Source organism: Chiloscyllium plagiosum, chromosome 4, assembly GCF_004010195.1.
Source record: "Chiloscyllium plagiosum isolate BGI_BamShark_2017 chromosome 4, ASM401019v2, whole genome shotgun sequence".
Taxonomy (NCBI): Eukaryota; Metazoa; Chordata; class Chondrichthyes; order Orectolobiformes; family Hemiscylliidae; genus Chiloscyllium; species Chiloscyllium plagiosum.
This window is the reverse complement of record NC_057713.1, coordinates 60,925,964-60,953,912: the sequence shown is the minus strand read 5'-3', so window position 1 is coordinate 60,953,912 and position 27,949 is coordinate 60,925,964. Positions and strand designations below refer to the sequence as shown.

Genomic DNA, 27,949 nt, shown 5'->3' with positions numbered 1-27,949 from the left:
TCTTCACTATCCTATCTACCTGTGACTCCACTTTCAAGGAGCTATGAAGGTGTACTCCAAGATCTCTTTGTTAAGCAACACTCCCCAGGATCTTACCATTAAGTCCTGCTAAGATTTGTTTTCCCAAAATGCAGCACCTCGCATTTATCCAAATTAATCTCCATCTGCCACTCCTCAGCCCATTGGCCCATCTGGTCAAGATCCCATTGTAACATGAGGTAACCTGCTTTGCTGTCCTCTACATCTCCAATGTTGGTGTCATCTGAAAACTTACTAACTATATCTCCTATGTTCATATCCAAATCATTTATATAAATGACAAAAAGCAGTGGACCCAGCACCAATCCTTTTAGCACTCCACTGGTCACAGACCTCCAGTCTGAAAAGCAACCCTCCACCATCACCCTCTGTCTTCTATCTTTGAGCCAGTTCTGTATCCAAAAGGCTAGTTCTCCCTGTATTCCATGAGCTCTAACCTTGCTAACCAGTCTCCCATGAGGAACCTGGTCAAACACCTTACTGAAGTCCATATAGATCTGCCCTAATCAATTCTCTTTGTTACTTTTTCAACAAACTCAATCAAGTTTGTGAGACATGATTTTCCTCACACAAAGCCTTGTTGAATACCCCTAATCAGTCTTTGCTGTTCCAAATACATGTAAATCCTGTCCCTCAGGATTCCCTCCAACAACTTGCCTACCATCAACTTCAGGCTCACCAGTCCTATAGTTCCCTGGCTTGTCCTTACCACCTTTCTTAAATTGTGGAACCACGTTAGCCAACCTCCAGTCTTCTGGCACCTCACCTGTGACTATTGATGATTATAAATATCTCAGCAAGGGGTCCAGCAATCACCTCCCTAACATCCCACAGAGTTCTAGGGTACACCTGTTCAAGTGTTGGGGATTTATCCACCGTTATGCATTTCAAGACACCCAGCACTTCCTCCTCTGTAATATGGATATTTTGCAAGATGTCACCATCTATTTCCCCACATTCTATATTTTCCATGTCCTTCTCCACAGTAAACACTGATGCAAAATACTCGTTTAGTATCTCCCTCATCTCCTGCGGCTCCACACAAAGGCTGCTGATCTGTGAGGGGCCCAATTCACTCCCTAGTTACCCTTTTGTCCTTAATGTATTTGTAAAAACCCTTTGATTCTCCTTAACCCTATTTGCCAAAGCTATCTCATGTCCCCTTTTTGCCCTCCTGATTTCCCTCTTAAGTATACTCCTACTCCTAAGGATTCACTCGATCTCTGCTGTCTATTCCTGAATATACTTCCTTCTTTTTCTTTACGAAATCCTCAATTCCTCTCATCATCCAGCATTCCCTACACCTACTAGCCTTTCCTTTCACCCTAACAGGAATATACTGTGGCCGGACTCACATTATCTCATTTCTGAAGGCTTCCCATTTTTCAGCCAACCCTTTATATGTGAACATCTACACCCAATCAGCTTTTGAAAGTTCTTGCATAATACCGTCAAAATTAGCCTTCCTCTAATTTAGAACTTCAACTGTAAGATCTGATCTAGACTTTTACATCACTATTTTAAATCTAATAGAATTATAGTCATTGGCCCTAAAGTGCTCCCCCACTGACACCTCAGTCACCTGCCCTGCCTTATTTCCCCAGAGTAGGTCAAGTTTTGCACCTTCTCCAGTAGGTACATCAACATACTAACTCACAAACGTTTCTTGTACATTCTTAATAGATTCCTCTCCATCTAAACCCTTAACACTATGGCAGTCACAGTCTGTGTTTGGAAAGTTAAAATCCCCTACCATAACCCTAGAATTCTGCCCAAAATACAGAAAAAACTGAAATTGCAATACAAGTGGCAAAGCATCCAGAGGTGGACACAAAGGATTGTGAAACAGATGAATTAAAATTGGAACAGCAAAGATTTGTTCTGGAATTCAATGAAAGGGAATAAGAAAAGCCAAAAAAAAGGAGAAAGAGAATTCCAAAAAAAAAGAAAGAAAGGGAGTGTTCTAATAGAGACAGCTTGAGTTGAGAAAGGAGTATTTCAAAGAAGCCAGCTCTGGTTAGAGGACTATGCCTCACTCAGACTTAAGGGCTGAAGTATTCAGGTTTGTCATTTAATCCCTAAATTTGACGAGAAGGAGATGGTCACAATTTTTACCTCTTTTGAATGGTTAGAACATCAGGTAAGCTGGCCACTCCAACAACTGACACTGCTATTAAAGATCAGACACCTTTGTGAAGTTAACTTCCTGAGGAGAGACACACTGACTATGAAGCAGCACGCAGTGCCAACTTAAGTGCATATTAGTTGGTGCCAAAGGCATATAGGGAAAAATTCCATACCCGCAAGAAATGACCTGACCAGACATAATTGGAATTTGAACAGCATAAGCAGTTTGTTTCTCACCAGTGATTTTTAACAATGGAGCCACCATTAAAACTCTTTGTGAGGTAATTCTCCTTGAGGAGTTGAAAAATGTAATACTCTTTCCAATCTGGATGTCTGCATAAAAACCAACAGTACCAGAGCCCAGTCAGGCAACAATTCTAGCTGATGACTATGAGTTGACAAGCAGACTCAAAAGTGATGGAAGCTCTGGTCTGGAAACTGTCACAGGCCTGACAGAAATAAGGGTGATATAAGTGCCTTAGAGACAAGCTTTTGAGAAAAAAGAAATCTGTAGAAAAGACAGAGCTGTACCTGACTTTTAAAAGGAGAAATCCAATTGGGAGAGAGCTGAGAAGTCCTTTCACTGCAGGAAGCCAGGACATGTAAAGGACAATTGTTGGTTTCTGTATCCACCAAAAACCCAAACTGCAAAACCTCAAAGTAGCAATCTGACCGCTTCTAAAAGCAACATTGCCTTGCACATTAAAGGTGGACAGTGTCTGGTCAGACCCAACTTTAACCAAAATAACTTTCAAAAGTTTTTGTTAATATGGAAGGAAACCACTGACTCCTAAACAGCCAAAGATGGGAATCAGCATCTCAGACCCCAGATCTGGGCAGACATTGGTGGAAATAAAAAGATTTTCCATTTGGAAGCTAACTAAATACCAACATGCTGATGAATGGGCACATGGGAAAGGGCAACTTACACAGAACGTGATCTCATTACAGATCTGGTGATAATAGGAGTAGTTCCAAGTATGCCAACATTAGGGAAAAATGTAGCAACAACTACACCAAAGAATCCTGGATGTCCATGAATATTCAGGACCAGATACAAAAAGGGAGCAAATCAACAGAGACCCTAGTAGAGAAAAGTGGGAACATAAAAAAGCAGATAGGAGAGCTAACGAGGACTGGAGCACAGCTAATGTGGTTCCAATTTTCAAGAAAGGTGGTAAAAATAAAGCAGGGAATTTATGACCAGTGAGTCTCACATTAGTGGGAGGGAAACTATTGGAGAAAGTTCTAAAAAGGTGAGAATTAACCTCCACTTGGAGAAGCAAGGTCCTCTTTTGTTCTGTATGACTCTATGACTGGACATACAGACTTATTCACAATTAATATAGACAAAAGAGAGACTTTTGACACATAATGTTGGTGAAAACTAGAACTGTAGTCAGGGAACAAAATTGTGAAGTTGGAAAGTCCAAATTACAAGTGGAGGTTAAATTCTCTCATGGTTCCTTTTGATTTTTAAGACTGATGACATTCTGTTGTCTGTAGAGCAATGATCATTCTTCACTATGGTAGTTGATCTAGTGGACCTAGAATTCTTGCTAGAATTCTTTCTTTTAAGCTTGGCTTTTGCTGCCTTTTTTACCCTCATGAAGCAGAGGTGGGGAGCCTGTGTACTGTTTGCAGGCTATTGATGTCACCAACTGACCTGCACCTACACACTTGTAGCAAACTGTAGCTCAATCAATCCCAGGGCTATTGTCAGGTAGTCCTTCCTTAATTCAGACTCTTGTTACCACTCAGTCTCAAAGTAGCAATCTGACTGCTTCAAAATGCAACATTGCCTTGCACAGCTAAAAATGTGCTCCACTTGATCTTTTCAATCTATACAAATCTCCTGGTATTTTAGCTATATCAAAAGTGTTTGACTTCCATTCCAGTTTACACTCCAAATAGGAAAAAAAAGTGATCCCTTATAATGTGTAATTGCGGTTAATAACCAGGTGAGCTTGGCTGTTTACACTCATCAATATTTCAGCAACAGTTCTCATAAGCAGGATCACATATATCTACAAAGCCTGAACTAGTGCCACCTGCTATTAGATCAGGGCAGAAGCAGACTTCTGCTATGTACTGCAAGAACACTCATAACTAATAAATGGACAGGGCTGACATAGCCAGTGATACTACAGGGATGCTGCAGGATACATCCTGCCTGTTTTTGTATCAGCCTTGTTGATTCTTACCAATTGGTTCAAAAGTCTTTTATCCTTCAGATAGCTACATGGATCATTTTGTCCCTCTATCCTGCCAATTTTTTAAACTACCTGCATGTCCTACTTTCATTTGACACTCAATTTTCTGGTCCTCTTGGAAGGCTACATCTGTGCCTGTCTAACTCTGGAACCATGAATAATCATGTAAAAATGTTTACACCAAAAGATTGACAGTTAGATCATGACCATACTGACAAACTTTGTATTGACTCGCACCAGTAAAGAAAGATTGGCTGTAACAAAATAATCAGAAGCAACTATTTTAACTTGGACTTGATAGGTTCTACAATCACACAGCTTGCCAACATGATGCCTGGGCCTTTTTAACTCTTGGCTCTTATTTAAATATGTATGACAGGCTGCCTCTCAATCCCAGCATGATTCAGACAGTCTGCCAAACGTTCACATGAGGAAAAATTCAGAACAGCATTGGAATTAGGGATGCAGTTCTTAAAATAAGGTTGTATAGTATGTCTTCATGCAATTACCACTGGGCAACTTTATTTGCCTGGTCTGAAACAAATCTTTCTCTGAATTGCAGCATCAGACTGAAAGATACAGAGAATAAACAAGCTGGGTAGACGAGTTGCCTCAAAAATTTCACCCAATCTGATTCAGAGGTATATGCCAAAAGATTTTAATTCAGCTGTTGAAAGCAAAGTAATATCACCTGCAGATTTGCTCCAAGAGCAACAGTCATCTGCTTCTGGGGAGGGGTTATAGATAAGGCCACTGCTCCTGCCTCTATGCCATAACATGACAGGAATGCCAAAGGAAATGGTATAGCTTCACAAGAGTATCAAAAGGTAAATACATCACTCCATTATTCCATCTGTCTTAGAAGCAGTCCATAACATTCCTTTTGCCCAGCTCCACTACCAGGTTCAACAATTTTCTCCTCTATCACACAGCTTACGTGAGATCACCAAGGCAGACTGCAGCACCTCTTCTCATCATTACCAACTCTTTCTTTGCTCTCTTCGTTAGGCTGTACACTAACACCATTCACATATTGCTTGCAGGATCCGTAAGTCCTCACAATACTCTTTCTCACTTTTCATTATATACCATCCTGCTCCCTTTGGATGGAAGAGGCTAAATTCAGCTCTAAAGATTTTACAAAAAGGGTACAAATTTCTTTGAATGTTGTACATAATTATATTTGAAATGTGTTCATTAGGGTATTTTTGCCTTCTATTTCTAGTAAAATCTCGAAATTTCTTTAAAAACAACCTTTCAAAGTTACTGAAAACACAAACAAAAGGGAACAATAGCATTGTGGTTATTTTTGTACTTATAATCCACAGGCCTGTACTAACGATGCCGAAATTAGAATCAAAATGCTATCACATCGGCTGGGAAACTTAAGTTCAATTAATTAAATGAAATCTGGGATAGAAAACTTCAGTGAGTGTGACCATGAAATAAATAACAATTCAGTAAATCCTATTTGGTTACTAATGTCCTCTAAGGAAAGGAACCTGTCATCCTTACTCAGTCTGGTATATATGATTCCAGATGAGCAACAATGTGGCTGACTCTTAGTGCCCTCTAAACTGGTCTAACAAACCACTTTAGTTGTTCAAGAAGGTGATTCATCACTACCTTCTGAAGCATAATTAGAATTAGGCCGTAATTACAGCCTTGCCAATGACTAGTATATACTGTGAACAAATTGCAAAAACAAAACATACTCAATGAATTTAGAATGTCACTGTAATGTTACAATGTACTCCAACTCCAAAATAACCAGTCACTGTTTTATCAGATCATCTGCTTATAAATTTATTCCATAAAAAAGACATTTTATAAAAATTATTAGCAAACTTAAATCATAAATTCCATGAAGGGTCCAGTGGCTGTATCAATTGACTTGAAAAGGAGAGGTTGGGAGTGGCAGTGGTAAATAAGGAATAATAATCAAACCACACTATTGGCAACGAAGGTAACCTCACCCACCCCAACCACATATTTAGACTCCAGGCGTCCCATCTATTGAGAACCCAGGCATCCTTTCTGACTATTAATTTTAAACGGTTGGAAAATCATGCATCAAAATTTCTGATATACAGTTCTGGTGTGTGCAGCTCCCTCAAAGCACCTTAATCTGCCAGATTTCTGAAATACTGCACAGTCTCAATTATGATTGCTATTGCAAGGCAATGTATAAGTATCAATAAGGCCAAAAGTATTTCTCATGTTAACATTCGGAGCTATAAAATTTTAATAGTTACTGTTTATGGACACCTTTCCACTATATCTATGCATTGAATATTTTTTCTCCAGAAGAACGCTGATTACTTGGGATGCAGCCATAATTAAATACTGGCAAGTGGGTAGAGACTATTGGAGCCAAAATGGAAAATAAAAACGTCTGGTACCTTTGACAAATTTGATGAAGAAATCAACTATTCCATTGTATTCATCAAGAGATCCTTTCATAGTGCTCTAATTTTCCCTGTCATTATGCTACATATACGCCATTTGTTATTAATGTGTTTTTATTATGTTTAGAGTGGAAGCTGTGTTGCACCATCCCAGGACAATTGGGGGTATGAACTGCTAAATTCAACCAACACAAAAGTCAAATGAGTCTGTGGATCAGAAGAATCATAGGACTTTTTCATACAATATATCCATTAAAATCCTTAGCTACAAGGAGCTAAGCTGAAAGAGGTAATTTTTTAGAAGATTAGGTTTAATAGAATGTGTTTTGCCTCAATAACTTTGAAATGCTGTATTTACACATACTGGATATCTGGTGTCATACAGTCCATTCTTTGACCATTCTAACAAACCCATTCTAGAAAAGCAAATCTCAGCAGGGGTATTGGAATCTGAGTAGAGGTTCTGTTAGATGATTACCTTGCAGCCATAAAGTGTTGAGACAAACATTTTCAGTCTGAAATAGAGTCTTCACTGACATCTACATCTTCATTCATGTGTGGAATAAAGTGAGGAAGTGGTGGATGTGGGTACAATTACCCTAGTATCTTTTAAACAATGTAAGTACATGAATCGGAAAGATTTGCAGGGATATGAGCCAGGAGCAGGCATGTGGGACTAGTTTAGTTTGGGATTATGTTCAGCATGGACTGGTTGGACCTAAGGGTCTGCTTTCATGCTGTACGATTCTATGACTCTATGCTAGCAGGGCCATGGCATTTTTATCCTTTGGCCTTCAGTCAAATGTCTCTAAACTACGTCCTGAGTCAGGCAGTGGCACAGAGCAGTTGTCAACAGGTAAAGATTAAACAGCCCTTGACCAACATTAGCTTCTATGTAAATGGCAGGGATGAGGATTCAGGAGAGTCTCTCAGGAGGAAAGGGATAGTACAAATAGTACTTTCAAATTCATGATCTGAACCACTGCAAGGACAAGGAGACACAAGGGAAAGGGATGTCGTGCAGGACAGAAAAGGTTGCGACTTGCCTTTCAGATATTCTTATCTTGTCCCCAGACTCCAAACCCATTCTGTCACTGAACAACATTTTCTTGCAGTTTCTCCTCTTTCTTCAAGATAACTTAATCTGGGCTTTATTTCTTGCTCTTTCAATCCAGTTTCCACCATCCAACAATCAGATACACCCCCCTCCTCTTTAGTTGAGTAAGCGGCCATATTCAATCCTTTAAGATTAGTGTGGTGCTGGAAAAGCACAGCAGATCATGCAGTATCCGATGAGCAGGAAAATCGACGTTTTGGGCAAAAGCCATTCATCAGGAATTTCCTTCGCCTCGAATGTTGCCTGACTTGCTGTGCTTTTCCAGCACCACTCTAATCTTAGCTCTAATCTTCAGCATCTGCAGTACCTACTTCTGCCATATTCAATCCTTCCACTACCCAAAGTATAGTCCTGCTGACACTCAAAATGGCATCGTTACCTCATCATGAAAAATCCAGACAAGTCTTCAGTTCTTATTGATTACTGCCATTACCAGCCTATTACCTCTCTTCACTAATTTTGCAACTTTATTTCATCTCAGAGCTAAGCACCACTCTCATCTAACTCTGTTTCAATTCCATTGATTCATCATCTACTCTTTTCATATAGCTGAACTGAACCAACCAAGTTGCAAACTGTATCCCTTGTGATTGTAGCCTTGATACATTTGTTGTCCTCATTCTCACTCAATTCTCTGCTTCATTTCATAGTTAGTACACTATCCTCCTTCAAAATTTCTCCAGCAGCTTGGGACCAGGTATCAGCACCAGAAACAGCAACTCACAATGACTCCTGATAAATTACACAGAGGAAGTGGTTATGTCAAAAACTCCCTTTCAAGGATTAGCCTCTTCAGCCATCGTCAACAGTGAAGAGCTCAGTTTCAACACCTATACTAACAAGAAATACTTCAATTTCTTTAACCCCAGAGCTTTCTGGTGTCATGCTGCTTGTTCAAAATAGAGTCCTTTTTTAAAAATTATTTTATTTGATCTGGGTTTTGTGATCCAGTCCTAATTTTCCTATAAGAAGGCTGTGTGAAGAAGTTCCATAACTTTTATCTAGTGGCAAGGAAGGAATGGTAATTTACAGAGGTTCCCACATGTTGTGTCTCCTTGTCCTTGCAGTAGTTGAGATCATGGATTTGAAAGGTGCTATCTGAAAGGGGAAATACACAGCCTAGGCACTAAGAGGGACTGATAGAGAAGGGTAGTTAGTAGTAATAGTTACAACAAGTTCATGTTAACAGTATCAGATGTGACAATGTAATGATATGATTGGATAATATAATCACGTGTTCAACTTTGATAGGATAGTATAATCATGTGTGCTAGAAGGAGCTAGCTTGTGGTAATGCATCAACTAACAAATTCTCCATTGTTTGACTTAAGTGAGTGCAAAACAGATTAAAAATCTAACCTTCTCTGAAAAGGCAAGTACAATCTTTTCATTGTTCAGGCTCATACTAATGCAAAGTTTTGTTCTTAAAGTTGATATATAGATATATATTCTCTAAGCCAGTTGGAAGCTTCTTATTTGTTAGCTATACAAAACCTTTGTTCTTGTGATGAAGATTTGAGTTGTACACTATTTTCTTGACATCAACATCTTCCATGTATGATTAAACTTATAAAAAATACACCTGAGTCTAAGATGAAATAAAAGGGGGTAGAATTCACCCTTAACAGATGGTGCCATGACTGGGGATCTGCTTGGAACCTTAAATGAGCCATAGACTACAACAGTGGCAATAATAAATTCATTTAATATTGGATCATCAGCTCTTCAGAGGCAGAAGTGCCATTGACAAAGCTTGAGCTGATTGGCAGTGTTCCTGAAACTTTTCAATATTAACTGGAAGTGGATAATGACTTAGAGAACGTACACCTATACGTCAACTTTAGGGGCAAAACTCCACATTAGTATGAGCCTGAACAATGAAAAGATTGTGTTTGCCTTCTGGAAGAAGGTTAGATTTTCAATCTATTTTGCATTCACTTAAATCAAACAATGGAGAATTTATTAGTTACCAGGAACTAGCTCCCAGATGCATTTAGATTTGGATTCACACCACTCATAATTCTACTGGTTTAAATCCAGTGTATAACAAAATAGAGCAGTGTGCAGACAGGGAGCAATTTCAGATTGGTAGCTGTAGTATCCATTTGCAGCTGCCTTGTTTGTCCAGGCAGCTACCCAACTGGCATGACACTTTGTTATGTTTCATAGTAGAGCTGACATCCACAGAGATTTCTGAAGGAAACATTTCAGATGGATTTCCTCGTCATTTTCTTTTCCACTGGCAGCTGTCTCACTCTTGCCGTTAGATCTTTCCTTACATTTCAAATAATGCTTTTCTCAACTACTCATCCACTCAAAATGACAATCACATTCTCCAATTTGTTAGAACAGTAGAAAGCCTCCTATTGTTGAGGATAGCTGCTTCGGAAACATGTATATTTTTACATTAGCTCAAACAAAGTCAAATGCTGCTGACAAAAACTGGGTTGCTCTTGCGCACAGTGCAGTAAGGCTTTTTATTTCAGTAGGTTCCCTCTAGGAAGTCACTTTGAGAGATGCAAGATGGATAAGCCAGTAGCACATAAAATGCTGACTCTTCTTTGCCCCTTTACATAACATTCATATGAATGTGCCTGCATGTTACCAACCCAACAGCTAATTTGTCAACATCATACATACAAATGATGATGGGACAAAAGATTCCAACTTTCAGGAAAATGTTCTTCAAGATTTAGCCGAAGCAAAGATACCATAAAGTGACCTCCAATTCTGATCTGTGGTCATCAATTCTAGACATACACAAATCACAACTAGACCACAAAGTATTAGCAGAGATTTCTTTCCACCAATCTGGTGGATTTTGGGCTAATTTGGTTCAGCGGATGAGTAACATTGGTTGAGACAGTGAACTGTTCATTCTGTGTCCAGCATTTGACCTATACTCTGCATCTGCAACTAGAAATAAAATTGGGCATGTCTATCCAAATATAATCCAACGCATTAGGGTACGGTACAAAAGATGAGAATACATTGAGTCAATCCACTCTATCTTCAGGTCTGAACTTTGGCAATTGCCAACAAAGGGTGAAACTAGAGGTGACGCTAATACTGGACAGTAGGATCCGGAGCACCATGTTTTAGTGATGACCATCAACAGGCCTCCACATGGGCTAATGCCTGATTAAGGGCTGCATTACTCCAAGTATCTGCCAGCCTGATCAGACAGTCAGTTCTGCAACCTCTCTAGTGCCATTGCCTCTCTGGCCATTGGTGAGGCTACAGATCCAGGAAGAGGACACCTTCAAAGAGACACAAGTTAGTTTTGGGGAAGCCAAAGTCAGGTAAACAGACCTGAATAATTGGGGTTGGAGGGCGAGGAGTCATGACGGACCAGGGGACCGTTGTCATGTATTGTGACATTCCTGCTAAGACGGGGTGGGGACAATCCGTAGGGGTCAGATAGGAGATTCCCTGCCAACAGTCCTTTTGAAACCCACCATATCTCATTGTCCTCCAATCCATTGCAGAGTTTCACCTGGTGTAGATTCAATTTGTCTTCTCATGAGCATCCAAATGCCATTTTTCCCTTCACTAGTATTATGCCATGGTGGCGGGAAGACATCAGGTTCCCCACCTGACACTTCCCCCTGCCATTTTGCCAGCTCTCCAATCAGCTTGTACATCCCAAAGGGTCTGCAAAATTCATCACAAAGAACTGTTCCAATTCAGAAGGAGGTCTTTTAATTCATCATGTCTGTGCCAACTCTTCAAATGAGCATCTCACTGAGTAAGATTGTCACTGAGCACACCAAACATTTCTAGTAACTAACACAGAAACTATGGGGAATACTTTTACATGCCTGAAAATAAAAACCTCTGGATTACTTCTATTGCTTCCTGTTGTCCATGCCTGCATCATAACAAGGAGCTAAGGCAAATTATGCAGCCATGAGCTTGCTTTATGCAGTGATGCATTACAAACTAATCCTGCTCCTGATAATCTCCTGAGCCCTGAGAAAGAGGCCAAACCAAAAGGACAAGGCAGCAGTGACGATGATTAACTGCAGCATGTCAATCATACTATTGAGCATAGGTTATAGCAGCGCAGTGGCTATGTTACCAAACTAGTAATCTAGAGCCTGGATTAATAACCTGAACTCATCAGTTCAAGTCCCACCAGAGTAATTCAGGAATTTTAATTCAGTTACTGAAATAAATTTGGAATAAAGAATCCAGAATCTGTAATGGTGACTGTGGAAATACCATAAAGATTCATCTGATTTGTTACTGTCATTAAGGGAAGCAGATCTGTTGTCCTTAATTGACTTAGTTCCTGCAACTCCAGACCCATAGTGATGTGGTTGATTGTTAAGTACCCTCTGAAATGGCCACTCCAAGTACTATGGGCAGGGTCTTTTGGATAGTTGTTTTTTCCAACCTATCCACCCCACCGGCCCAGAGAATTGGCCCAATCAGTTTGGATAACAGTATTCTCACTGAAACCAGTTGAAACAGTGGCCAGGTCTGGGACTATAAGCAGTGCCCAGATTCAAGACTCAGAGCTCAGGAACTGAACTTGGATTTGTAAGAAATACTGAGGAGGATGTCAATGGGGAGGACAGAGATATATATCAGCAGAATGATCAGTTATGGATCTAATGGAATTTAACACAGTGAAGTAAAGGGACAGAAAGACCTGAAGGATCACTTGCAAAGGCTTTTGAAGCTGGTCAGATGTATTGAGAGAGTATTGAACGAACCATATAGGATCTGGAGCTTCATAACTAGTGAAGTCATGCTGAACCATTAGAACATTCTGGTTCAGCAAAATGAGACCATTTCATCCAGTTCTCGTCCCCAAATTTTAGAAAGGATGTAAAGGTCTCTGAGAGGGTGAAGAGGAATTTATCCAGAAATGTTTCCAGAGACAAGGTATTTTGGCTACCATGCCATGTTGAAGAGATTGAAGTTGCTCTCCTTAGACCAAAGATGATGAGGGGAGATTTGATAAAGGAGTTCAAAATATGACAGGTTTAGATAAGGTGGATAAAGAAACACTGTTTCTATTAGCTAATGGTATTTAAATTAGCTGCTAGTAACACTATAGTGGGTGTTAATGACTTGGATTCACTGTTTATAAAGTTGTGACAATAAATCATTTTAAAAGGATTCACATTTAGGGAAATTACTGCAGGACAAGAGGGACAGATCAAAAAATGAAGTTGATTGCATTTCTCCACAAAGAGCTAACTTGAGACTATCTGGGATAAATGACCTTTGTCTGTGTGATATTGACTCTATCACTGCATCTATGCATGACAGCATTGTCATGATTAAAGAGTGGAGACAAAGGATAGGATTTTTATCTTCAAGACAGGAATCATGGATTGTGCCATTTCCTGATGTTACAGTTCTGCCTTGTGCCTGACAATGTCCATCCATGCTACTTTCATACCAGAGTCTCAAGGAAAGCTGAGGTCAGGAAAGATACTGCTCAAAGCAGGGTCAGGTTTGAAAAAAGGCATGTGGAAGCTGTGGTGCGCAGGTTAGAAGGCTCACCTCCATTCATTGGGGCATCAGCCCAGTTTTATGAATGAATGTTAGGTACACTGGCCCTCAGCCCTCATATTCAATTACACCTATGTCTTTAATAATTTCCATACTCCTTCATATTTCTCATGCACTTCATCACCCTTCTATATCCTGTTGTATCACCCAATCTCCTCCATATTTTCCATGTACCGTCCATGCATCCACTTTACCCATTCACCCAGTATCATGTGCCTCATATTAACAGAGAAAATTTCTGAAACATAAATAAACAATTATGTATTAAAACTCTACTCTTAAAAATGGGTGATATATTGGAGGATTGGCTAAATAACAGCTGACAGCATTGACATAAAGACATCATTTTCAGCTTGGTCAGCAGAAACAACTGAAGTGAAACAGGGATCGATGTTGTGGTCTTCACTACTTAAGATCTATGTTCACTTGACGAAGGGATAGGTTGCATTGCAGCCAAATTTGCAGATGACACAATGATTGGTTGGAAACCAAGCTGTGAAGAGAATGCAGTGAATTTACAAAGGGATGTGGATAGGTGAGTGTACAAAAATGTAGCAGATGTAGTATAAGGAAGGAACTTGTAAAACTGTCAATCAAGCACACAGCCCCTCATCCTCTTCTTGAAAACTCTCACCAATAAAAGTAAATAAACAGCCATTTTAATCCATTAATTGTTCATACACTGCAAATTGAATTGTTATACAAAGCAAAGCATAATGTGCCCTGACCAACTGTGTATTGTATAAACAAATGCTGCTGGCTAAATCCATTAGTTGGTTTGGAACTCAGCCAAGCATTCTATTGATATTCTATTTTATTTGGTTAAACAAACCCTCCAAGACTCATTACAAGGGTGCTTCCAAAGATGACAACCACATTATTCAATTTATCATAAGCTTTGAAGAAGTAGGTACACAAACAAACCACCTGGACTAGGACTTAACTGCATTTTCCTGCTTATCCCCCATGTCCACTTGCACAACAAAAATCTAACTCAACCTTGTCAATATTTTTTAAAAAACACATCTTCCGTTGTTCTCTATGAAACAGAATTCCAAATTTTTAACAATCTCTGAGAGTAAAAATTCATGTTCAGCTCAGTCTTAAATGCCAGACCCCTTATTTTGAAACTGACTCCATGTTTCCCATGAGGGAAAATATCTTGACTGCATCTACCCTCTCAACCTTACTCAAAATCTTACATGTTTTAATAAGGTAATTTCTCATTGTTCTAAACTCCAATGAATATAAACACAACTTGCGTAACCTTTCCTTATAAGTCAACACTTCATCCAGGAATCAGTCTAGTAAAGCTCCTTTGAACTGTGTCTGGATTATACCACTTCCCACCCTACCTCTTGCAAAAATGCCGTCCCGTATTCCCAATTCCTCTGCCTCTGCCGTATCTGCTCCCAGGAGGACCAGTTCCACCACAAAACACACCAGATGGCCTCCTTCTTTAGAGACCGCAATTTCCCTTCCCACATGGTTAAAGATGCCCTCCAACACATCTCGTCCACATCCCGTACCTCCACCCTCAGACCCCACCCCTCCAACCATAACAAGGACCGAACGTCCCTGGTGCTCACCTTCCACCCTACCAACCTTCGCATAAACCAAATCATCCACCGACATTTTTGCCACCTCCAAAAAGACCCCACCACCAGGGATATATTTCCCTCCCCACCCCTTTCCGTCTTCCGCAAAGACCGTTCCCTCCGTGACTACCTGGTCAGGTACATGCCCACATACAACCCACCCTCCGATCCTGGTACCTTCCCCTGCCACCGCAGGAATTGCAAAACCTGCGCCCACACCTCTTCCCTCACCTCCATCCAAGGCACTGAAGGAGCCTTCCACATCCAAAGTTTTACCTGCACATTCACTAATATCATTTACTGTATCCGTTGCTCCCGATGCGGTCTCCTCTACATTGGGGAGACTGGACGCCTCCTAGCACAGCGCTTTAGAAAACATCTCCAGGATACCCACACCAATCAACCACACCGCCCTGTGGCCCAACATTTCAACTCCCCCTCCCACTCTGCCTAGGAAACATCTCCAGGATACCCACACCAATCAATCACACCGCCCTGTGGCCCAACATTTCAACTCCCCCTCCCACTCCCACTCTGCCGAGGACATGGAGGTCCTGGGCCTCCTTCACCGCCGTTCCCTCATCACCAGACGCCTGGAGGAAGAACACCTCATCTTTTGCCTCGGAACACTGCAACCCCAGGGCATCAATGTGGACTTCAACAGTTTCCTCATTTCCCCTTCCCCCACCTCACCCTAGTTCCAAACTTCCAGCTCAGCACTGTCCCCATGACTTGTCCTACCTGCCTATCTTCTTTTCCACCTATCCACTCCACCCTCCTCCTTGACCTATCACCTTCATCCCCTCCCCCATTCACCTATTGTACTCTATGCTACTTTCTCCCCACCCCCACCCTCCTCGCCTTTATTCCTGATGAAGGGGTTTTGCCCGAAACGTCGATGTTACTGCTCCTTGGATGCTGCCTGAACTGCTGTGCTCTTCCAGCACCACTAATCCAGAATCTGGTTTCCAGCATCTGCAGTCATTGTTTTTACCCTCCATAAAAAAACACATCATTCCTTAAGTAAGGAGACAAAATTTCACATAGTACCTAAGGTGTGGTCTCTCCAATGCTGAATACAGTTATAGCAAAGCATCCCAACTTCTATATTACATTTCCCTTGGACTAATGGCCAACATTCCATTTGCCTTCCTAATTACGTGCTAACATTTTCTGATTCATGTAAGAGGACACACAGATTCCTCTACTCCGCAGCATTCCAAATCTCTCTCCACTTAAATAATGCTCCGATTTTCTGTTCTGCCTGCCAAAATGTCATACCTCACATTTTCCCTCCTTATACTACATCTGCAACATTTTTGTACGCTCACTTAACCTATCTCCATCCCTTTGTAGATTCTCTGCATCCTCCTCACAACTTGGTTTCCAACCAATCATTGCATCCCCTGTAAATTTGACTGCAATGCAACCTGTCCCTTCATCCAAGTTAACATAGATCTCAACTAGTGAAGACTAATCCCTGTGCCACTTCAGTTGTTTCTGTTGACCAAGCTAAAAATTGTGTATTTATGTCAATGCTATTTGTTGTTATTTAGCCAATCCTCCAATATATCACCCAAAACCTTAGCTCTTATCTGATGCAGTAACTTTTATGTGATACCTCATCAAATGCTTTTAAGACATCTATATATACTCAATCTAATGGCTCCATTGTATCCACCCTGATGCACATCATCAAAAAACTGTAATAAATATATTAAATGCAATTTATATTTCACAAAGCCATATTGATTCTGCCTGATTATGCTCTTCTAAATATCCTGCGACTACCTCCTTAATAGGCTGATGGTCTGATAAGACTATGGCAACTTGACTTGAGTAATGAATTCCAGCATTTCTACAATGACAAATGTTGGCCTGTAGTTTCCTTGTCATCCTCCTTTCTTGAATACAGGTGCTACATTTAAGATTTACTGACCAAGTAAGACCTTGCCAGAATCTAGGGAATTTCAGAAAATTACAGGTGCTTCAATATCTCTGCAGCCACTTCTTTTAAATCCTAAAGATTCAGTCCATCAAGTTCTGGAAACATTTTAGCCTTTAATCCCATTAGTTTTCCTTGTACATTTTTCTTGTAATCACAATTGTTTCAAGTTCCACTATTCTGTTTGCCTATGTATTTTCTTCTATTTGTGGGATGTTTTATGTGTCTTCTGCAATGGAGAGAAATACAAAGCAACTGCTTAATGTTTTTACCAATTCCAAATTTCTGCATATAAATTTGCCAATCTACCAGCTGAGGGAATGACACTCACTTTGCTATTCATTTCCTTTTTGCATAATACTAAACCTTTTATCATCTGTGTTTATATTTCTTGATATATTTTTCTCATACTTCAATCCCTTACTCTTTTTATTTTAGTCATATTTTGCTGGTTTCTATTTTTCCCCCAATCTCCTCAAGTACCATTAATCTTTGCAGTGTTTTATCCCTTTTCTTTCAATTTCATACCATCCTTAACTTCTTTAGTTAGCCATGGATAATGTATCCTTTACAAAGAGTCTTTTTTTCTCAATGGAATTTGTCTTTATAGACTTATGAAATATATCCTTAAAAGTCTACTGCTACTTCTCTGCCAGTTTAATGTTTAAACTATTCTCCAATTCCACTTTAGCCAAATCTGTCTTCATATCCCTGTGACTACCTTTGTTTAAATTTAGGCCACTAGTTACAAATTGACATTTCTCACCGTCAAACTGAACCTGAAATTCTATCATGTTATAACCACTCTTACCAAAAGGATCTTTTACTACGAGACCATTCATTAATCCTGGTTTATTATGCATTACCAAATCTGTAGCCTAGTTATTTTATGATTACAGTCTATAAACTCATACTTCAGAAGAGCTTTATCAAGTAGATCTATCCAATCCATGTGATGTCTGAAATCCACCAAATAGTTGTAGGATCTTTCCTGTAGGTTCCCATTATTTCTTAATTTATACTGTCTCTCGGTCTAACTGCTGTCAGGGGACCTACAAACAACTCTCACCACTGATTTATTTCCTTTGTTATCCCTACCCTCAACTTAAACTAACTTTACATATAATAGAATCCCTACAGTGTGGAAAGGGGCATTTGGCCCATCAAGTCAGCACTGTCCCTCCAAAGAGCAGCCCACCCCTTTGACCTATCCTGTATTTACCAGGGCTAATCCACTTAGCCTGCACAGATAATTTAGCATGGCCAATCCATCTAAGCTGTACATCTTTGTACTTTGGGAGGAAACTGGAGCACCCAGCAGAACTCACGCAGACACAGGGAGAACATGCAAACTTCACACAGTCACCAAAGGCTGGAATCAAATCCAGGTCCTTGGCACTGTCAGGCAGCAGTGCTATCCATTGAGCCACTGTGCCCCCTTGATCCACTGAGTCAAGTTAAAATTTCATTGTTATACTGAACTCATCTTATACTAACAATGCTACTCCACCTCCTTTTCCCTTCATTATCCTTCCAAAATTTCAAATACACGTAAATATTAAGGTCCCAACCATGGTCACTTTCAAGCCATACCTCTGTAATGATAAGATTATGCCATCTTGTTACAAATGCAGAATGCATTCACATAAAAAAAATCAATCAACTCGATCTTTTTACCATTTTTTCCCCACTCAAACCTTTTGCTAGTGCATTCTCATGTTAAATGTTCTGCCCATTCCTTTTACATTCTGGAAATCACTGACTTATCACTGCCCTGCACTATTGCCTTGTCCTTCCTCTTCAACTTTCCACATCTCGTGTCATGTGAGCACTCCTCCTCAGCTATCAATCCAGAGACTATAACTTTTGATGTTCTGCTTTTTAGCTTAGCCCTGACTGCTCATACTTCCTCAGTAGAACCTCTTTCTTCATCTGATACATCTCACTGATACTCAGGTGAGCCATGACAAATGGATCTTGCCTCTCTCGCTCCAAGTTCTCCTTCAGTCCTGAGGCAATGTTCTTAACATTAGCACTGAGCATATACCTTAACACTTTTGCAATGTTGTTCAATTAAATGCTCAATTACATTTTAAAGACAAAGCAGTAGCTGACATTCGCACCGTAATAGATGCCACTCTTCAGCCACTCTACATGATATCAATAAATAGTTGAGTGCATTGGATAAAGAAATGTTTATGGGCTTCAATAATATTATGGTTGAAGTGCTGAAGAATTATATCCCAGATTGGCTGTGCATTTAACCAAGCTGTTCCAGTATAACTATGAAACTGGCCTCTACTTGTCACTTTGAAAATAATGCTTGTATTTCCTACTGACAAAAAGCAGCATCAATCCATTTCAGGCATTCGTCAGGCCCCTCAGCTGACTCTCAATCATCAACAAATGAAGGATGGTGACATGAACAGTGCTAATGAGTGTCATTTAGTTCCCAATGACATACTCACTCATGCCAGCTTGGGTTATACCAGCTCCAAACCTCATTACAGCCTTCAATCAAACATGAACAAAAGAGTTGAAATCCAGGGGTGAGAATCACTTAGAAATATATCATTATTATTTCATGGTGAATTCATCAAAATCATTGAACTGCCTATCTACCAGTAATGTGAATGACATACACTGCATGGACTCAAGAAGGCAGTTCACTGCTAATTTTTCAGTTTGCACTAATTACCAGCAAACCATCAGTGCCCACATTCCATGAATGATTATAAACAGCTACAGTATCAGAGCCTGATTTAAACATATTAATAGTGTCCACCACCATTAAAGAAATGACCAGCAAAAATGTATTAGCTCAGGAGTGATGAGCCAAATTTTATTGATTATCCCAGTTTGCCCCCTCCTGCACATTGCTGGGGACAGAAGTTAGGTCATTAATATCGAATTTATTGACCAAAATAGAATAAATATTGAAATACTCGACCAACTCATTATTATCATTTGTCATTGTTGAACAAAGTCATAATCCACAACAAGGAGTATGTCTCCTTTTCAGTATTACATCCTAAATCAATGCGAACAGTCCTTAAGGCATAAGAAAGACAGTTATCTTTTGTAACACATTGTTAAATCCCAACTCCATTCCGACAGTAAATTCATAAATAATCTTTCTCAAATCCAACTCTTAATCCTGTCAAGTTTGATTTATTCAATTATTTAACCTCAAACATTCCAACATAACACAAATCAGGTATGTGAGTGTCTGATCATAGAAGATGAGACACGTTTTGGATGGTTCTGAAGATACTTACGGTTTGTTCTGGTACGCAACACGTGGTTCTGGCTCCAGGAATGGAATACATTTTTGTTTCAGTAAAGAACTGTACAATGAACGGTTGAACAAGTCTCCAGTCATCCTGGCCACCATGACAGCTACCATTATTGGCAGTAATGACTGCACATCATTGGTTAGTTCCACCTGCAAGAATTTTGAAAATAAAACAGTTCAGCATTAACCTCAAAAATAATTGCAAGTTTAATATTTTAATTTAAAATCATGTTAAATGAGAATGTTCTTAAACAAGAATTTAACAATTTGGTCAGAATTAAGGAAGGTGTTGACTTCCTTTACTCATAGATAATATTTAAATTGCTATGCATCTTCTCTGGAAATAAAATCACAAAGCTCTTGTTCAATGTAATTTTAGAGCATTTTTCCATCTTTATTATAATTGTTATTTGATGAATCACAGCATAAAATTAAGCAACAGATGAAGAAAACAGAAATTTTAATATTTAATTTTCTTTGGTTCATCATTTCACTGTTCCACAATTATGATGCACATATAGTATAATTTCATTCCTGATGAAGGGCTTTTGCCCAAAACGTCGATTCTCCTGCTCCTCGGATGCTGCCTGAGCTGCTGTGCTTTTCTAGCACCACACTCCCCTACTGTAGTATACTTGAGCTAGATTTTCATCCAATGTGTTTTCAACAACAAAAATGAATTGGATTGGACATCTGTTGCCCTGGCAGCAACATGACGAAGAGTTTGAGACCATTAAACATGCAAAATAATTTCCCAGCTATATCTTCAACAAAATAATGCTGTAAAATCCAACTATAGTACAAAAATCTAGCTCAAGTATACTACATGTGTAATATATTTGTGAAACTGTGAAGCAATGAACAAAAGAAAATTATACGTGAAAATTTGAAGCAGGTGTGATTAAACCAGAAACCCGCTACTCTTACATCTCTGCCAAGACTCTGTTCTTGGATTGTTCTTTTCCTCATTTGTATGCTGCCTTTTCAGACCCTCTTCTCCAGTCATGGAATTGGTTCCACACATACATTGATGTCACTTACCTCTACCATTTACCTCCCATATTTCTTGATTAGCTCTGTGCTGTCTCATTGCTTGTTTAATATCCAATCATGGGTAAGTTACAACTTATTCAATTAAACATTGAGAAGACTGAAGACATCAGCTTGCTGCTGCAGCATAAGCTATGTATCCTGGCCATTTTCCTTACACCCCTCCACAAAAAACTTCTGGAGTAATTATCTCCCCAGTAACTTTTTGCCAGTAATCTGTAGCACCTAGATGAGCAGGTGAGTCAAGAAACCTGTGACAGAAAGTCAAGAGACAGAGTTGGATCTATTGGAGTTGACTGGAATTGGTTGTTGCTCTGCTAGAGAAAGGAAAAGGAGGTTGGGTAGCACTATTAATAAAGGAAGGTATCAGTGCAGTGGTGATTGACAATATAGGTGCAATAGATTGTGATGTGGAATCAGTTTAGGTGGAATTAAGGAAAAGAAGTTGCAGGTGGGACTTGCCTATGGACTCCCAAGGAGTTGCCTGATGGTAAGGACATAGTATAAATTGGAAAGTAATGGAGGCATGTAGGAAGGGCACTATAAATGTCTTGGGTGATTTGATTCTGCATATTAACTGGATAAATCAAATGGGCAAGGTTAACATGGAAGATAAATTTAAAGGATGCACCAAGAGCTGCTTTTTAGAGAAGTATGTTTCAGAATCTATCCAGGAATGGGCGCTTGGAATAATAAAGGATCATGTAGCTAAGGATTCTCTCATAGGTCACCATGACAACATGGTAGAATTTCAATCTCGTTTTGAGGGAGAGTAATTCAGCTCTACCCTCAATGCCATATCTCCGTATTTTCTGCAGTAGCCTACCATGTAGCTAAGGATTCTCTCATAGGTCACCATGACAACATGGTAGAATTTCAATCTCGTTTTGAGGGAGAGTAATTCAGCTCTCAAAGCAATGTCTACTTAATGTCAGTTACAGACATCTGGAAAAAAAAGAGTTGACTTTAGCAGTCTGGGAAAATGAACTAAGGTGAAAGTCAGTGAATGAGCAGTAGCTGACATTTAAGCAGAAATTCCACAATACTCAATAACAATTTATTCCAATCAAAAAAGGATTTAATGAGAGGGATGAACCACCCTTGGTCAACAATGTTAAAAATCACACAACACCAGGTTATAGTCCAACAGGTTTAATTGGAAGCACACTAACTTTCGGAGCGGCGCTCTTTCATCAGGTGATTGTGTGATTTTTAACTTTGTACACCCCAGTCCAACACCGGCATCTCCGAATCTTGGTCAACAGTGTTAGTCAAGAAGAGAATCCAATCAAAAGCTAAGGCATGCAAAGTGGCAAAAACTAGTGGTAGGTCAGGGGATTGATTTTTTTTTAAGGATCAGCAGTGGAGGACTAAAACGCTAATAGAGGGAGAAAACAATTATGAAAGTAAATTGGCAAGAAATATAAAATAAACTTAAAGAGCTTCTATAGGCATTTGAAATAAAAGACATTAGCTAGTGAGTGTGGCACCTTTGGAGAATATAAAATGGATATTAATAGTGGCTACAGGGAAGCAGCAAATAATTATACCAATATTTTGAAATGGTCTTCACAGTGGAGTATGCTATAAATATTTCAAAGATAACAGATAAGGAAGGTAATGGGAGGAATGTTCTTGCAACACTCTATCACAGTGGACAAACTAAAGGGACTGAAGATAGATTAGTCATTAGGATTTACATGCAATTCATTAAAGGAAGTTGCTGTATAAATTCAGGTCTTTCTGCTATAACACACATTCCATTAATGCAAATTCACTGTAACATGATTGCCAAATTGGGGACACTGTTTCTAAAGTGCAAACGTTTAAAGGGCATGATGGTTATTACATGATTCTGGCCCCATTAGTTTAAATAGTGCTGCTATTACATGATTTTCTTTTAACACAGAATGGCATAAGACTGGAACTAATGCCCTAGAACCAATTGTAGTAGACATATTTGTTGAACTATACCAAGATTCACTGGATTCCAGGAGGGCTTCAACAGATAGGAGAGCCCCTTTTCAAGAAGAGAAGGAGACAGAAAGTAGGAAATTATAGCCTAGTTAACCTAACATCTGTTGTTGGAAAAATCCTACAGTCCATTTTAAAGGAAGAAATGGCAGAAAATTAGGAAAAGCTTAACATAATCAAACAGTAAACATGGTTTAGTGAAAGGAAATCATGTTTGACAAGTTTTCTAGAGTTCTTTGAGGAGATAAAATGCAGAGTTGATAAAGGGGAAATGGTAGATGTAGTTTATTTTGTTTTCAAGAAAGCATTCAATACACTGAATGTAAGTTTGCTCGCTGAATTGGAAGGTTCATTTTCAGATGTTTCATCAACATACTAGTTCACATCATCAGTGAGCCTCCGGTGAAGCACTGGTGTTAGTGCTCTACTTTCTATTTGTGTGTTTAGGTTTCCTTCGGTTGGTGATGTCATTTCCTGTGGTAATGTCATTTCCTGTTCTTTTTCTCAGAGGGTGGTAAATGGGGTCCAAGTCAATGTCTTTGTTCATAGAATTCTGGTTGGAATTCCATGCTTCTAGGAATTCTCGTGCATGTCTTTGTTTGGCTTGTCCAAGGACGAATGTGTTGTTCTAGTCGAAGTGGTGTCCTTCTTCATTTGTATGTAAGGATATTAATGAGAGTGGGTCATATCTTTTTGTGGCGAGTTGATGTTCATTCTGGTGGCGAGTCTTCTACTTGTTTGTCCAATGTAGTGCTTGTTACAGTTCTTGCAAGGTATTTTGTAAATGACCAGGAACATTGGGGAGCAACAAGAAATATAGTAGTTGTAGGTTATAGAACAGTGAGGAATACAGTGAGGAGACAAAAGCAATTGCCACAGTGAAGAGCGTTAGTCCAGATGGTTATGTTTCCTACCCCATGCCAGGATCCAGGACATCTGCTCAGGGCTGGAGAGATGCTTACAGTGTAGAGAGAAAGATCCAGTTTTATTGGTGAATATAGGTGAAAAATGTGTTGCTGGAAAAGCGCAGCAGGTCAGGCAGCATCAAAGGAGCAGGAGAATCGACGTTTCGGGCATAAGCCCTTCTTCAGGATTCCTGAAGCTCTGATCTCCAGCACCTGCAGTCCTTTCTTCTCCCTGGTGAATATAGGTGCCAACAACATGCTAGAACTAGGAAAGGATTTCTATTAGAGCCAGAATAAGGAGCTAGACACTAAATTAAAAAAGCAGGACCTTATTATTACCTGAGCCTATGCAAATTGGCAGAAGGTACACAAAATTAGAGAGGTGAATCCGTGGCTGAAAGGATTCAGAAAGCAGTACAGACTACACCTGGACCATGCTGGAGCAATTGTTCACGTGAACTGCATAACTAGACAAAATGTTTTGAACTGAATGGTGGGGCAAAGAATCAAATGTGGAAAGATGTAGTACAGGTATAACAAGGAGTAGAGCTGGAAATGTGTTGCTGGAAAAGCGCAGCAGGTCAGGCAGCATCCAGGGAACAGGAGAATCGACGTTTCGGGCATAAGCCCTTTTTCAGGAATGATTCCTGAAGAAGGGCTTATGCCCGAAACGTCGATTCTCCTGTTCCCTGGATGCTGCCTGACCTGCTGCGCTTTTCCAGCAACACATTTCCAGCTCTGATCTCCAGCATCTGCAGACCTCACTTTCTCCCCTAACAAGGAGTAGAACCAAGGGAAGAGAGGAAACCAGTAATATGGAAAATGAAGGGCAGAGAATTGGAGAATAGAACAGGGAGTGCAAATCTTAGAACACACCAACAATCAAGATTTCTCAACACAAAGATTTTAAAACATCAAAACTGAAGGTTCTGTACCCAAATGTGCACACCATTTCTAGCAAAAGAAATTCATTGATGGGTTTTATTCACTTCAATCTGTGCTATCTGATAGCCACTGCAAGGACGAGGTTGTAAAATTTGACTTCTTAACCATTTTATCTACCTCTGCCACTACATTAAGTGACTGGCGGACATACACATCAAGATTCTTCTGATCCTCAGTGCTTCCTGGGGTCCTACCAACCGTTCATCACATAAGTCATTTCCTTGTTTGTTCTGGCCAAGTGCCTCACCTCACATTCATCTGGATTGAATTCCATTTGTAACTGATCAGTCCATCTGACCAGCCTATCTATATCATGAGTTATTATGAGTTATTCATATATTGTCACATGTATCTAAAAAGTGTTTTGTCGCCACAATCCAACTCAACTTTTCATTACAAAAAGAATAAAAAGAAAATTACTTAAATAGAGTTCATCTTCTGTTCAAATTGGGTCTCATACACAGCTCTAGGATTTCTGCAAAGTCTCTACAAGCTGGCCCATGCTTTAAGGAGTCTGCACTTTCATTCGTCTGGTTTTATTTTATATGCTCACGAAATGCATTGCTTTTTGTTTCTCCCATTTATCTTTTTTAACTGCATCCTTCTGTAATCTAAGACTATCACATGATTTATCACTTCACATTTTGGTGTAGAGTCATAGGGTCTTCCAGCAAAGAAACAGTCCTTCAGTCCAACTCATCCATGCCACCCAAGTTTCCTAAACTAAACTAGTCCCATTTGCCTGCATTTGGTCTATTTCCTTCCAAACCTTTATTATTTGTGTACCTCTCCAAATGTATTTTAAATGTTGTAACTGTACCCACATCTACCACTCTCTCTGGCAGTTCATTCCACACACGACCAACCCATGGTGTGAAAAGATTGCTCCTCAGGTCCCATTTAAATCTTTCTCCTCTCACCTTAAAAATATGATCCCTAGCTTTGAACTCTCCCACCCTAGGGGAAATACCGTTGCTACTCACCTGATCTATGACACTTGTGTTTATAAGTCTCTATAAGGTCACCCCTCAACTTCTTTTACTCCAGTGAAAGAAGTCTCAGCCTATCCTTATAACTCAAACCCTTCAATCCCGGCAACATCCTGGGAAATCTTTTCTGAACCCTTTCCAGTTTAATAATATCCTTTTTATAGCAGGATGACTAGAACTATACACAGGATTCCAAAAGTGACCTCACCAATGTTCTGTACAACTTCAACATGATGTCCCAATTCCTATACTCAATGCTCTGAGCAATGAGGCAAGCATGCTAAACACCTTCTTAAACACCTTGTATATGTGACGTAACCTTAAAAGAACTATGTACCTGAATTCCTTGGTCTGTCTGTTTGACAACACTATATAGTGACTTACTACTAATTGTATAAGACCCACCCTCATTTGTTTTATCAAAATACCTCACCTTTATCCAAATTAAATTCCATCTGCCACTTCTCAGCCCATTGGCCCAATTGGTCAAGAATGCTTTGAAGTTTTAGAAAACCTTCTTCACTGTTGACAATACAACCAGTTTTGGTGTCATCCACAAGCATACTTTAAATGAATGACAAACAAAAGTGGATCCAGCAACAATCCCTGCTGACCACCACTGGCCACAAGCCTCTAGTCTGAAAAACAACCCTCCACCACCATCCTCTGTCTTCTACCATAAAGGCAGTTTTGTATCCAATTGGCAAGCTCTCTCTGAATCCCCATGTGACCTAACTTTAGTAATTAGTCTACCATGTGAAACCTTGTCAAAGACTTTACTAAAATTGAAGAAAACAATGTCAACCACTCTGCCCTCATCAAGTTTTTTGGTTGCATTCTCAAAAATCTCAACCAAGTTTGTGAAACATGATTTCCCATGTACAAAGCCATGCTGAGTATCTCTAATCAGTCCTTGCCTCTCCAAATGAATGTATCTCTCAGAATCCCCTCCAACAACTTACCCACCACTGACGGCAGGCTCAGAGGTCTATAGTTCCCAATCTGCTCCTCACAGCCTTTCTTAAATAAAAGCATAACATTAGCTACCCTCCAGTTCTCTGGCACCTCAACAGTGGCTGTAGATGATACTAATATCTCTGCTGGGGCCCCACCATTTCTTCCCTAACTTCCCACAATACTGTGGGACACATTGGACAAGGTCCTAGAGATTTATTCACTTTGTTTTTTTAAGACCTCCAGCACTTCTTCTTCTGTAACGTGGACTGTTTTCAAGACATCAATATTTATTTCAAGTTCACTAGCCTCTGTTTCCTTCTCCACAGTAAACGTTGGCACAAAATATTCATTTAGTATTTGTCCCATCTCCTGTGATTCCACACATAGATAACCTTGTCATCTTTAAGGGGCCCTATTCTCTCCTTGTTGCTCTTTTGCTCTGAATATACTTGTAGAAACACATAGGATTATCCTTAATCTTATCAGCCTAGGCTATCTCATATCCCCTTTTTGCCCTCCAATTTCCCTCTTAAGAACGTCCCTCCACCCTTGGCATTTTTCAAGACATTCACTTGATCCTAGTTGTCTGCACTTAATATATCACTCCTTTTTATTCTTGACGAGAGCCTCAATGTCTTTATTCATTCATTGTTACCTACTCTTACAAGCCTTACTCTACACTCTAACAGGAACATAATGCCTCTGGATTCTCATTATCTCACTTTTAAAAGCTTTCTACCTGCCAATTGTCCCTTTACTCACAGTTTACTCCAATCAACTATTGGAAGTTCCTGTCTCATACCATCAAAATTTACTTTAGTCCAATTAAGAAATGTAACTTGTAAACAAGGCCTATCC

General features: G+C 39.7%; 1 protein-coding gene across 1 annotated transcript in view; it reads right to left on the bottom strand.

Moving 5' to 3' along the window:
• The window catches only part of LOC122549475 (chloride channel protein C-like), a 124,148-nt gene that overhangs the window by 37,842 nt on the left and 58,357 nt on the right, over positions 1-27,949 (bottom strand). Inside the window, exon 12 of the mRNA XM_043689335.1 lies at positions 20,255-20,421. Within this exon, the coding sequence (XP_043545270.1) occupies positions 20,255-20,421 (167 nt within the window). The remainder of the gene's footprint in view (positions 1-20,254; positions 20,422-27,949) is intronic.